Genomic DNA, 14,131 nt, shown 5'->3' with positions numbered 1-14,131 from the left:
AGCAACGTGCCTCAACTTCTTGAAAACCCAAATAAGTTTTCTGGTGCGCGCAGTTGTGATGTCTATATGAGAGCGCCAACTAAGTTTTTCGTCCAAAATAACTCCTAGATATTTGACGGACGGTAGATTTATTCTTTCTATATCAATTGTATTCGTATAGTTTTTGCGTGCATCCGAAAAATCAACCTAATATTTCTCTTTATAATATTAGTGTAATTTAAATAAAAATCGATAAACCGTACACAACGGGAATATAACACTTATGTTATTTGACTTTTCCTTCACCTTATGGCTATCGATTATAATACGGAAATACGAATAAGGAAATTACCGTACACATAATTAAGTATTTGGTATAAATTACCGATTCAAAATATTGTGTTATTTTTATATTCTGTCAGATTATTGTAGAATTATTTTTATTAAATTATAAAGTGCATTAGATTTCACTTCGATGATTAGTGATCGTTTTTTTTTTTCTTAAAACTTAATTGAATGCAAAAGTTTAGTTTTCGCGTAATAAATTAGTATAGACAGTATTTAAAATTATTTGTATTTATTTATTTGTTTCAAATAGATTAATATCACGCTATCTTTTCAAGAATAAAAAATAACTTATATTGGTAATCCTTACTAATATTATAAGTGCATGAATTTTAAACTGACTTTAATTTGTTTGTTACAAACTAATAAAGAAATAAGATCGAAGTCAGTGGCGTCCCATTGGAGAGGCTATACTGGCGGTAGAGCTTTGTGCAAGCTCGTCTGGGTAGGCACCACCCACACATCAGATATTCAACCGCCAAACAGTATTACTTGGTATTGTTGTGTTCCGGTTTGAAGGGTGAGTGAGCCAGTGTAATTACAGGCACAAGGGACATAACATCTTGTTCCCAAGGTTGTCGGCGCATTGGTGATGTAAGCGATGTTTAACATTTCTTATAATGCCAATGTCTATGGACGTTGGTGACCACTTACCATCAGGTAGCCCATATGCTCGTCCGCCATCCTATTCTATAAAAAAGGCCTACGTCCAACAGTAGACGAGAACGGGACGACGATGACGATGATGATAAAGAAACAAAATAAAAAAAGATTGATTCACAAGCAAATATTACAAAAAATGCTTAAATTTAAAATATTAGAATATATTTAACAACATAAAAAAACGCTTTACTTATAAACGTTGCTTAACGGTCAAACAATGAATTTGCTCTTTCTGTTATTATTGATTTGACATTCAAAAGAAGAAGACACAACATTGTTTAACTAATCACCGGTTATATAACTTTGTTTGTTGTTATACAACTAATCAACCGATCATCATGAGATTTTGTATATACGTTGTCTGTGATCCATAAAAAGATATAGAGTAAATAACACGAATCCACTCTCACTCAGGTGAAGCCGCAAACACTTAGTTGATAATAAAACTAGTTAATCGTCCCCATTTTATAATTTTGGGTAAAATAAACCTGACAACGCGTATGCAAAATTCTTGATGATCTGTTGAGAAGGTGATACAAACAAATTTCGTCACGGTAGCATACGATCCCGTGGCGCTCCTCGTTTAGAGGGAAAGGGTACCGCCGGTTTTTTAGTGAGTATTCCAGTGTTCAGGGCGCACTCGGCGCCTTGGACACGGCGAGCCCCACATACACCCTCCCCCCACTGTTCCCGTGGGGAAAACGCGTAATGCGTTTTTACAACGTGAAAAAAAGACAAACAAATTCATTTTTGCATTTATAATATCATAAGGATTTGCTTGTCTATTTGTCGCTGACATATTTTTATGTACTGATTGGCCGTCGTTCTTTGAAAAACAAAACTGCATGGATGAGTAATTATTATTATTTGGTAAAACAACGATATTAAATTTGACCTTAAGGATTTTTTTATGTTTTTCTTTCTAAGATTATGATAAAAACGTAAAATAAATATACAATATAACATTTATTTTACGTTTTTATTTTTTATTTAATGATAATAAATGATGAGGTGTTTATTTTTGCAATTTTTTACATAAAAATATTTCATTACTATATCATCAATCATCATCATCAACAGCCAATTATTGTCCACTGCTGAACATAGGCCTCTCCCAAGGTGCGCCAAAGCTCCCTGTCCTTCGCCTTCCGCATCCAGTTGGTGCCCACCACCTTCTTAAGGTCATCGGGCCACCTGGCTGGAGGGCGCCCTACGCTGCGCTTGCCGATTTGCGGTCTCCACTCTAGCACTCGTCTGCTCCAACGGCCATCGGTCCTACGACATACGTGACCAGCCCACTGCCACTTCAGCCTGCTAATTTTGCAAGCTATGTCGGTGATTCCGGTTCTTTTCCGGATAATCTCATTTCTGATCTTATCCTTTAAAGATACTCCGAGCATAGCTCGCTCCATAGCACGCTCAGCGACTTTGAATTTGTGGACTAGTCCCGCAGTTAGTGTCCACGTTTCGGCACCGTTCGGCAGGTAAGACGCATTGGTTGAAGACTTTCGTCTTCAAACATTGCGGTAGAGACGACTTGAGGACTTGACGAAGGTTGCCAAATGCTGCCCATCCCAAGCGAACTCTTCGATCGGCTTCCTTCTAGAAGTTGTTCCTACCGACTTGTATTATCTGTCCTAGGTAGGTATATTCACTAACAACTTCGAGAGGTTTCCCCTCGACGTATATCGGTCCTGGCATGACATGCCTATTGAACATGACCTTGGTCTTGTCCAAGTTCATACCATATAAAATAATATATAAATCAAGAAGAAATAGGTATATAGTGCAAAATATACGAGAGCTATAAGCAAATGTCATGGAATAGCTTTTGTCTTTACTTCTGTCATTACAATAGGTGAATAATGTTATCTTAAGATATTTAGTGACATTGACATTTTTGTAGATACAGACGTATGTCTGAGAATACATAAGATTGAAGGATCAGTATACCATACATTAAGTTTGTTTATCCGCCTCGAGTCTAATGTTCTTGAATATATTAATAAGTTTCCTGATAAAACCAGCCGCTTGGAATATATTTATTTAAATGTGCAGAACGTAAGAACTGTTGTTATTTGATGACGGGTACATTTCTGTCTCTTAGAGAACGATTTTAAATCAAAGTTATTGAATGTAGATTCTGCCACATTGAGCGTCAAAAGTATGTCGTCTTAAGGATTAGGGTTCAGATATAGTTTTAAGTGCGTGTACATAATTTGAGTATTTTTCCAGGTAATTTAAACGTGCAATATCGTTAAAATCGAAATATATTTCAATTAGGTCTTTTTAAATAATTTTGAATAGTCATTACAAAAAATCTTTGATTAATCTGCAATATGGGAAGAACCTCTTAAACGAAACGAGGGAAGCTATTCAAAATATGCAAAATATGTAGTCGAATCGATGAATTGATGTTAAAATAGTATATAATAGTAAGAAGCGACATAATTATCATACTTGTTGTTTCGGTGTCGATGCTGGGTGGACAGACTTCGGTCACCGCCTTCTCAAACTCGTTTCCCCATCCAGGCGACAGCCTGTGGTGGGGCCTTGCCTTCACCGGCCGGGCCAAGAGGAGAAAACCTCAATATAAAACAACCGGTGGGTCACTCACCCAAAGCGACGGCCGCAGGCGGGGTCGCAATGGTATGCTAACACGTTCCCGTAACATGTGGTGAAGCGGTAATGAGGTTTTAGTGGGTATGACGGTGGCCTTCTGCCCCGTGAGTCCCACATACCCGTCCCGGTCGTGTCCGGGCGGGAGGCGTAAATACCTTTCCTCCTCGAAAAAAAAAAATGGAAAAAAGGTGTGTGCCATGTTTATAACAGGCACATTATCTTCACATTTTTTAACAAGTGGTTTGGTTATCCGAGGTAAATAAATTACCCAAGAAAATCGTGATTATAACAAGCGATAGCCATGGCTAATGAGCTTTTAATATATAATGTCAGCGATGCATATTATATTTTCAAGGTGTGTAATGACGGAATGTAAAGTGTAGGAATAAATTAAAACTTCGTCAATGAAAGAAGGAAAGGCGAAAGAGGTGCTACGCATAGGAAATTAAGATATATATTTAAAATTGCTACTGTACTAATTATGACCGCTTATAATGGTGGCAATAATATAAGCAGCATTTCCCCGTTGAATCGTTAATTTCCGTCCGCGGCTACGTCCGCGTGAGGGAGAGGGAAATTGTTAGGTACCCTATGTCGTTTTCTGTTACCCCCGACAATGTTTATGCAAAATTTCATGATGATCGGTTGAGTAATTAATCGTAGGTGTAAGCGTAACAATGAAATAAACAAACTCAATTATAGTATTAATAAAGATTATAAATGTACCCATTTTAAAACAAAGAAAAAGATTATTAAAAAAATTGATATATTGTTATAAATGGATACAAAAATACAATGTCAACAAGAACTTTGATGGTTCCGTTTCCGGAATCACTTAATCGACCTTACCATTTTACAAAAAACATAAATAGCAATACCACGGTCAATAAAGTTATTAAGAAATTTAAATTAATTATTTCTCCATAATCTACGATTTTCAAGATATTGCTATCTTTAAACAACCTCCATTCTCTAGGGAGGGTTCCCAAGGTACTGTGAACCCCCCCTAGTCCCGACGGCGCCTATTGTGGCGGGGGGAGAAGGTGCGCATAGCACCTTTTTCTTCTCCCCGGTCTTTTCCGGTGGATCTGGTCTGCAGCGGCATCTTCTTCCCGCGCCCGCTCCGCAGCCTCCTTCTGTGACATCACACTATCGCAGAATGAGACCATCTCCGACCAGCACCTCTCGCTTCCGAGCATCGCGTCGATGATGCTCGGCAAGGAGAAATCTCCTCCAACAACCGCCGCCAGGGAATGCCTTTGGGGCCCCCACGCAGCACACTCCGTCAGGGTGTGATGCGCCGTGTCGAATGGCGCACCACACTCGTGGCAGGAGGGTGACACCTCCCGCCGCGCTATCTCGTGCAGATACTTACCGAAACAGCCATGTCCGGTAAGCACCTGCGTGAGCCTGAACGAGAGCGTGCCTCGTTTCCTTTTGACCCAGCGATTCAAGTGGGGACGTACCACCTCAACTGTCGCCAGGCCCGCCGTGGGGGACCCCAGGTCCTCCTCCCATCGGGTGATCAGGGCCTGCTGGGCTAGAGCCCCGATCCGCCCGACCTCCGCCGACCCTGGACGGTCGCCGCGTTCCCTCGCCTCGGCTTGGAAGCGGTACACCTCCGCGAGCACCTCCGCCTGGAGTTCCAAGGGCGGGTCGCCCGCAAGGAGGGTCGCCGCTGTCCAGGACACCGTACGATATCCCCTGATCGCCCTCTCCGCTATGACCTTCTGCGGCTTCCGCAGGAGGGCCCGGTTTTGTGCGTTGAGTGCGTCCACCCATATTGGGGCACCGTACAGTGCCATCGACCTCACTACACCAGCATAGAGGCGCCGGCATAGCGTTCCCGGTCCTCTCACGTTGGGTAGGAGGCGGCCTAAGGCGGCGGCGGCATTGAAGAGCTTCGGGCCGAGTTGCACGAAATGCTGCCCGAATCTCCATCGCCCGTCCAGGATCAGGCCCAGGTATTTCATCTGGACCTGCACCTTGATCACCGTCCCGTGAACGGTGATACTCGCCCCGCGTGGGGGGCCTCTGCGTGGACCGTGGAAGAGGAGAGCCTCCGTTTTGGAGATGGAGACCCTCAGGCCCAGCATTTCCACTCGGTCCACGGTAAGAGTCTTCCCAACCTCGGCCAGGCGGACCGCCTCGCGAAAGTCCCGCCCCGTCGCGGTGATGAGGGTGTCGTCTGCGTAACACAACACCCCCAGGTGTTGTGTTACGCAGACGACCGGGAAAGGCGGGAGCTCTCAAGAGCCAATCGAAGCCGACGTTCCACAGAATTGGGCCGAGAACCGACCCCTGTGAAACGCCGCAGCCTACACGACGCCGGACCATGATATGCCTGTGCCAGTAGACAAGAAATTGGCATTTTTAACTAATACAGCACAGTTAAGTACCTAGTATTGCGAAAAAAAAAAATATTTGTAAGTCGCAACTTTATACACTAAAGGTGTGTAAAAGTGCATGAAGTACATTGTTGTACCATTGTACATCGTGTTGACTGTACTCGTACTTTCGAGGGAATAAATAAAAAAAAATATAAATCTAAGTATAATGTAATTGGAATTATAATTAAAAGAATTTATTTGTACTACAAATTTGTCTAAAGTCAGTCCCATAGACTCGTAAAATGTAACCTCATCAATTTTGCTTTTGTTCGCAAGAATTTTTTTATAACTAATGGTTTTTAATTCATTTATTCAAATATCTTGCAAATTCAATAAAACTACTGATTCAAATTTCAAAGTGTAAACAATAATCATTTTTATTTACAGAAAATGACTAAAATTAAATAATATTTTATTTACTAAAATATGGAATAAATTGTACAATCTTTTTTTTATTGTGTCTAACGTTTTCAGGTTTAATAAATACAACCAGACCACAGTATGTATATGAATTTCTTTATTTCATTATAACTTTTTAATGCCAGAACTGATTTGGATATATGGAGTATCGTAAGGATTCTTACGTCATCCTAAGTGACACTAACTATTTTATTAATTTTTAGATTATTTTTTGCTAAGGCATACTGTTTTTAATTAAACTAATATTTGAAAATAAAAATGATAAGTAACTAATTTTATATTTAAATGGCTGACTAAAGGTTGTTGAAGATGGCCTTCATTGTTTTGTTCATGTAACTAATTTATTATTACAGTTAAATATAGAAAATTTTAGTGTTGAGATATTGCGAATGATGTAACAAAAAATAAATTCTTTAACAAAATCCTTGTTGGGGTTAAGCAATTTTTATAATCTATAATGCATATTCTTTTAACGCCATTTGGATCTAATGTATATTTTGTTAAACTAAATTATACCTTGTAAATAACCCACTATACTTAATTAAAACAAAATGTATAATTAAAAATAAAATGTACATGTCTTTGTTTCCATATAATTTTATTGATACACATTGTTTTCAAGTACCCAAATTAAAATCAAATTGAACAATCAACTTTTCTATTATTAAGGAAGCTTGAAAAATATAATTTCACATGAATTATAGTTATTGTTAAAACTTAAAAGTAATTTTTAATTTGTGTATGTATAAAAGGTATTAAGATCATTCTAATTATAAAATATATTCAAAAATCATAAAAAAAAAAACTTACAAAATTAAAATCCACCGCGAATGTCATGATGCACCAATTCGAACTGCCGGTAAAAATGAAAAACAAAAACACAAATAAGTAAATATAATTATGATAAAAATTATTTATACACTATTTTATATAAAAAGTTGATAAAAAGTACGTTCCTGGCAGTCTATATATTGTATTAAAGGCTTAAAAAACAATTCTATGGCAATAAACATTGATTTATTTGTATACTAAATAAGCAAAGGATATGGATAAAAGAATAACATAAAATTTATGTTTAGGGACACCGCTAATATAAAACTCTTTACTTTGAAAATTACTTACTACTACTACTTTATAAATTCTAATAAAACAAAGTATTTGAAAAATATATTGATTGATTTAGGTGTTTCAAATAAATGGTGTTTGGCAATTTATATTTGAGATTATTTTATTTATTTCAAAAACAATTTGATGATTTTTACCTATTATAATAACTTTGTTTTAAAAGAAATAACTACTTTAATATTACAAAAAATTACATCTAATAGGTTGATATCAGACATACAGTCAAGGATCTACTAATTTCTCTTTTATATATACTTTTTGAAAACAGTAAATTGATGTAAACACTTACTCAGATTCCTAATGGTTTGTTTTGCAACTGAAAAAGGTAAATAAATATGTATTTAAAAACTTGTCACATCTTAATAACACTAAAAATAAAAGAATATATTTTTTAAACATTTACCCCGAGAAAATAGTGAAAACAGAGAGAAGTGATTATAAAGATTCAGTACACTTAAACTAAAACTAACAAAATAATTTTAGTTTCATAAATTGTATTTGATGCAAGAGCAAAATATTATAAGGTCATCGAACCGAAAGATTCGAGGTAAATCGATCAACTCACCGGTATAAGTGATACCTGCGCAGAATCCTAAAACACACAAAAATCAATCACTTTATTAAAGTAACAGACCAGATCAAGAGTTATTTATTTAATTCCAGTGCTATTTATGTAAAATATTTTTTAATTAAAAACCCGAAAAATCTTGAACTTGAATATTGACATTGACATTTGACACAGGGTCACAACATGACAACAAAAGACGAGCCAATAGCCATTGCGAAAAAAAATACAATTCATAGTTATTATTACATAGTTCATAAGGTTGGGGTTTATTTATTGTAACGAATATCTAGTGTTCAATATGTATCTATTTAATATATAATTGCTCAAGTTAAGGCTATGTTCGCTCTGTCGTCAAGAAAATAAGTGAATTTGAACTAGTTAGACGTACTTGTACAAGTATGAAGTTACTTCGACTTTATGACTGAAAAAGCATTTGCAATGTAAAAAATTGTAGGTATGTTTTACAATATGCTATCTATGGTCCAAAGAATACTATTTGTTTTGGGTGATATAATGTATTTGTTTGGGTGATATTTCGGCTTTTTCCAACTGTTTTCTACTAAAAACTAAGGCCTGTATTGGCTCAAGTAATATGCATACCAATCAACACCATCCCACCATCAAAAAGCTTTTATTGATGGTTTAGTTCCACCCACCAATATCTTGGTGGAAACATTTTTTTACCTACGTCGACTCTTACGACGGTAGGTTGACTCTAAAGAAATGTGTTGTCTCCATTTGGGCGACATGGTCCCCAGGAGACAGCAGACCTGGACCGGAAAAGGGCTGATCCTGCTCTACGCTGATACACTACCATGATGCCTGGAGCATAAAAAATATAGCATGGAGACTACCCGCATCAGTCTCGCTTGGCTCGAATGGCTGATGTGACAAGATCACTCTTACACCCCGAGGAACTCTGCCAAGCTATGAGTGAAGTACGAGAATAGAGGGGGATGACCGCGGATGCGTATGTTAAAACAACCTTGACCATTCCGATCCGTATCAAGGATGGCCATAATAACTGGGGTATTTGTAGTTAAATTTCATACTTAACACTTTTTGTTACTCCTTGTAATGTCTTGAATTCTCAAGTGCCTTTAGCAAATAAGCATGTTATTGTCGTTCTTGCCGGTTATTATCAATATAATCTAGATTACGAAATACTAGTAGCTCTACATTTAAATAATTCTGAAAATGAATATCAAATAGTGCTTGATGAGTTTACTTGAATAAAGTATATGAACTAAATATGTATATGATATAAATAATAGTCATTTATGTGAGAAACATTTTATTTGCAGTTGTAAAAACTGTACAAATCTTAACAAACTTATAAATTATCATCTATTATGGACCTTCCATGGCACTGCTGACGACAAAAGCCAAATAAAACGTCACTTAGACTACATAGAATTTATATTCTCAATTCCTATATTAACGTCAGTCATTTTTTTTTTTCGAAGATTGAAAATAGTCTAAGGAAAATATGATCTTATGGCTTTTGACTTCATTATTGCTTTTTAAAGAACTTTCACTCATCGCTACAACTGTTACACTGCGTACCTTTAAAAAGTATACAATCATAATAAGAAATGGGAGGATTCGATTATACTTTGTGATCAATAAAAATAATCAAACTTTTATCTTATTTCTAATGTGGTATACGTGAAGATGATTATGTATATACACCCGAAAGCACCATTTTTGACACAAGTTATGTATTTTTTGTGTATAATAATTTCTATTTGTTTGTGAAAATATTTTACAATTAAATCATTTTATTTAATTTCTCAGATAGATATTGATGTTTTTATTGTCAACTTTTTGTGAATATTCTACATTTATTATTATATTATAAAATAAAAAGTTTAATAATTGAAAAAAATCTATCTTTCGTTAATATTAAGATTCCACAGCTAATAAATATTAGTAATCAGTTCACTAATAGGGTTAAAACAATAAGTAAAATTAATGATGTCTACTTAAAAAAGCAAGTTTACAGATAAAATATGTATTTGATTAAATTACTTGCTACGAATAAAATAATTGATTTAACAATAAAGGGTCAACAACTAAAACAGTTTATGTACACTAAACCTACAAGATTGATAATGACATAAAAAGAAAACATAGGCTCAAAAATTACATAATAATACGATTCTATGACTGCATTTGTTCGAAAGAAATGTTATCTATGTCATATACAGAGAAGTCTACAGATAATGAATAAGGGAAATATTGCATAGATTAAAAAATAAATAAACAGTCAAACAAGTTCAAATGCAACCCGACATTGATATCAAGTAAATAAAATGCAATTATCAGAATTATAATTATTAACAAATTATCATAAATTATAAGAAAACAAATAATTAATCTCCTTTCATAGTATTTTTTTTTTTTGTTTTAAATTTTAATATAGAATAATTAATTTTATTAAATACGATTCTAGTATTAGGAATAAATATTTTATTTCAAAGTTAAACTTTCGGAAGAATTATATATATATATTTTTAAATAAATTTAAGGTCTTAGATAAATTTAAGGTCACTTTCCATTAGTTTTATCTATTTTAACAATTACGAATGAGCAATTTTAGTCATTTTTTATATTATAATAATTTCATAAAATTCATCAAAAATATACAGTACATAAAAATTACTAAGGTCAAAGATATGTGGTTTAGTAATGATTCTATAAAAGAAAAGCACATCCCAAAGACAAAGCTTCGAAAATACTTAAATAGCAACACCAGCTGTTTACATATTGTAGATTCATGCTTTGATGGAAAATATTAATGCTGCCATATGTAAAATTGAATAAAATGAAAGTGATATTCGTTGTAATACAACACGGATAATAAATAATATATATCTAATAACGCTCAACAACTATACTAATAATTAAACAATACGCAAAGTGTCGTGAACTTAAAACATTGAAAAGAGAAATATTGATCAGAGGTTAAAACTTATTATTTTTTTGGATTATTCAGAACACTTTGCGCGTTACGCCCTTTGCGATCGAGTTAAAGGGATTGCTCGTTTTTATACAGGTGAGCGTCCGCGCTATAGAACTAGTATAGCGAAGGGTTTGAAGGAATCGCTCAGATGGGTCGCGTGAAGTTTGCTGGGAACATGCCCTTTTCGTTGGTCGTTTCCTTTATGCCCATTAGCCAGCCCTCCTCCTGGTGATTAAAGATAACTATATATTATAATTACAATATAATAAAATATAAACTAAGAAATATCATATAGATAAAAATAAATATAACGTATCGGAATTTTCTTAGTTATAATAAGAAGATGAGAAGTTTAATTCGTGGTAGGACTAGGTACCATCCGCTCATCACATATTCTACCACCAAGCAGAATTACTTAATATTGTAGCGTTCCGATTTGAAGGGTCAGTGAGGTACTGTAACTTGTACCTGACAAGGGACAGAACATCTTATTTTCCAAGGCGCATTGGCGGTCTAATATTTAATACAGCGCCAATGTCAATGGTCGGTGGTGACAGCTTACCATCAAATAGCCAAAAAGGACGTCTGTATTGAATAAAAAAATACATCAGGACAAATGGGTCTACTGAATTCTCTTCCCTTGTAGTGGCTATACTGTACCAGTACCTGTTCGTCGGGGTCGTCGTACTCCACGACGCGGATGACGTCGCCAACCTCGAAGGACAGCTCGTCGCTGTCCTCGCGCGTGTAGCGGTACGTGGCGCGCACGCGGTACAGAGTTCCCGCAGGGAGACCCGACAGCGTGGCTCCTGGGGACCGATTACTACACTGTCACATATATGCCATATATATATATATATATATATATATATATTTATATATTCCATGCGATATGCTAAACAGTTCTTGGCTGATATACCTTTATTTATAACACAACATTATACCACTTAACTACTTATAAGCACTTTATAAGAATTATACTTCCGAAATTCCGAGAGGGTACAGCTTCGCGGACAATCAAGAATGCATTTTTTCGCGAATCCATAGTGAATATCATAGATTATTCAAGATCTCGACCAATGGTATCGCGTCAATTCGGTATCAAAGTTTTTTATTTGTCTTTACTCCTCTTGCAGTTGGAATAGGCTTCTCATACAATTAAGGATTCATACGCTTATCTATTGTGAGGGTTTATTTCAAAACGCTACTCCACTGCTTTCAGTTCAGGTAACAACATCGGTCGTAATATTATAAGGTAAGGTTATGGATTCAGAAGTACATATAAGTAACTATAGTATATGGGTATTCATATAATATTGAGATTTTAGCTATACAAAAATTGAATCAAACGTTTTGTAATCATTTAGAAAAATATATTTACCAAACTGACAATCTGCTGAAAAAAAAGTCTATTCTCAATCCGATATATTTGTCTATAACTCTGACACAGTACCGGTTTGAAGGGTGAGTGAGCCAGTGTAATTACAGGCACAAGCGACATAAAATCTTAGTTCCCAAGGTTGGTGGCGCATTGGCTATAAGCGATGGTTGACATTTCTTACAATGCCAATGTCTAAGGGCGTTTGGTGACCACTTACCATCAGGTGGCCCATATGCTCGTCCACCTTCCTATTCTATAAAAAAAAAAATATGAATGGGAATTTCACTCCTCGAGTAAGATCATATATTTAAAAAAGAACAACTAAGTAATGTATTCATATACAGTTTTTTTTTTATTTATCAAAATGACATTGTTTTGGTGATAGTTTTCCTTTGCACGACTTTTGATTTATGGGAGAATATATTTTTAATTAACACTGCAATTGGGATTAAGTTAAACAGTAAGTTTTTACTTCATTATTAATGTATGTATATAAAGTTTGTTGATATTATTGTTATTTATAAATAAAATTATGTTAGTGCATAACAACATCTAAACATTTAAACGAAGCAGTGAAAAAAAATCAAGCCATTCCACAGATAAAATATTTACAAGATATGATATTCTGCCGCCTGCAAACAAATATATAAGAATTACATACATATAATACATATATACAAATGAGTGTGCATATGCAGTACAAGTTTTTAATTTTATAAAATTTAGCGCATTTGAAAAAAAATAAACGGTATATGAGAACGTAATTAAAATGCGCCTAAATTACAAAGCCTAACTTTTTTAATTCAATTAAAATGTTAAAGATGTGAAATACACTTTGTATTAAAAGAAAAATGTTTATACACAAATATGTGTTGCAAGTAAAAAATATTCATATTCGTTTAAGTTCTTTTGTAAAATTCCTTCACAACAACAGCGGAACTTTTATTATAATATTACATTTGATTTTAATTCGATTTTTAAAGCATGGTATTATTATTATTTTTACAACTGGCAAGGCAACACATATTTCTATAATTGAAGCGCATGTATATTACATAAATACTTTATACCCCATACCTGATATTGCGAAAATTACTCACCAACGGGTATATCGTAAACCTCTTCGTTCTTCGTCGTTTGATTATCTTTTTCCGTATCTTTCTTATCGACCTCTTTTTCTTTTTCCATTTCCTTTTCCTTTTCTTTGTCTTTATCTTTCTCTTGTTCTTTCTCTTTCTCATCATCTACTTGTCTCTTTTCCTCGACGTTATTGTTCATTTTCTCTGGCGTTTCCGGCGACCCTGAGAGAAGTCGAGCTATTGGTTGCCTACATACTACGTCACACAAGCCACCGATTGTATTTCATGATTCTATTGTATTAGATGTGTATACACGTGGATTAAAGGAAGAAATTATTAAATTCGGATCTTATTTAAGGAAAAGTTCTTGTATTAGGAACCAATAAAACTCAAAATCGAAAAAGATCACTCAAATTGTACATTTATTTCCACGGGTATTATTATCGGCGGGATTTTGGAAATTGGTTGTGGTGGAAAATTGTATATGACAATTATTTTTTAGGAATTCAATGTGAAAATTTTCTAGCAAAAACACAAATAACATTAGCGTTAACACTCTTATAGCAAAAATATGACTAAACAATACTTTTATAT

The 14,131-nt window shown here is 35.0% G+C and overlaps 2 protein-coding genes across 5 annotated transcripts in view; both read right to left on the bottom strand.

Annotated features, from left to right (window-relative positions):
* The window catches only part of LOC126768932 (fatty-acid amide hydrolase 2-A-like), a 32,427-nt gene extending 24,575 nt beyond the window's left edge, over positions 1-7,852 (bottom strand). Inside the window, exon 1 of one of the 2 annotated variants that reach the window (XM_050487402.1) lies at positions 7,834-7,852. The gene's annotated coding sequence lies outside the window, so the exon portion shown is untranslated. Of the gene's footprint in view, positions 1-7,229; positions 7,266-7,833 lie in introns of those variants that run through there. The other variant, XM_050487401.1, reaches the window with a different exon arrangement.
* A 1,537-nt stretch (positions 7,853-9,389) lies between these two features.
* LOC126768954 (myc box-dependent-interacting protein 1) overlaps positions 9,390-14,131 on the bottom strand; it is a 43,784-nt gene continuing 39,042 nt past the window's right edge. For 2 of the 3 annotated variants that reach the window (XM_050487446.1, XM_050487448.1), the window contains 3 exons: positions 13,559-13,759; positions 11,744-11,886; positions 9,390-11,302 (listed from right to left, as the gene is read on the bottom strand). In XM_050487446.1, coding sequence (XP_050343403.1) covers positions 11,222-11,302; positions 11,744-11,886; positions 13,559-13,759 — 425 coding nt within the window. In that variant the 3' untranslated portion in view covers positions 9,390-11,221. The remainder of the gene's footprint in view (positions 11,303-11,743; positions 11,887-13,558; positions 13,760-14,131) is intronic. The other variant, XM_050487449.1, reaches the window with a different exon arrangement.

This window comes from Nymphalis io, chromosome 6, assembly GCF_905147045.1.
Source record: "Nymphalis io chromosome 6, ilAglIoxx1.1, whole genome shotgun sequence".
Lineage (NCBI taxonomy): Eukaryota > Metazoa > Arthropoda > Insecta > Lepidoptera > Nymphalidae > Nymphalis > Nymphalis io.
This window is presented reverse-complemented; position numbering and strand designations above follow the sequence as displayed.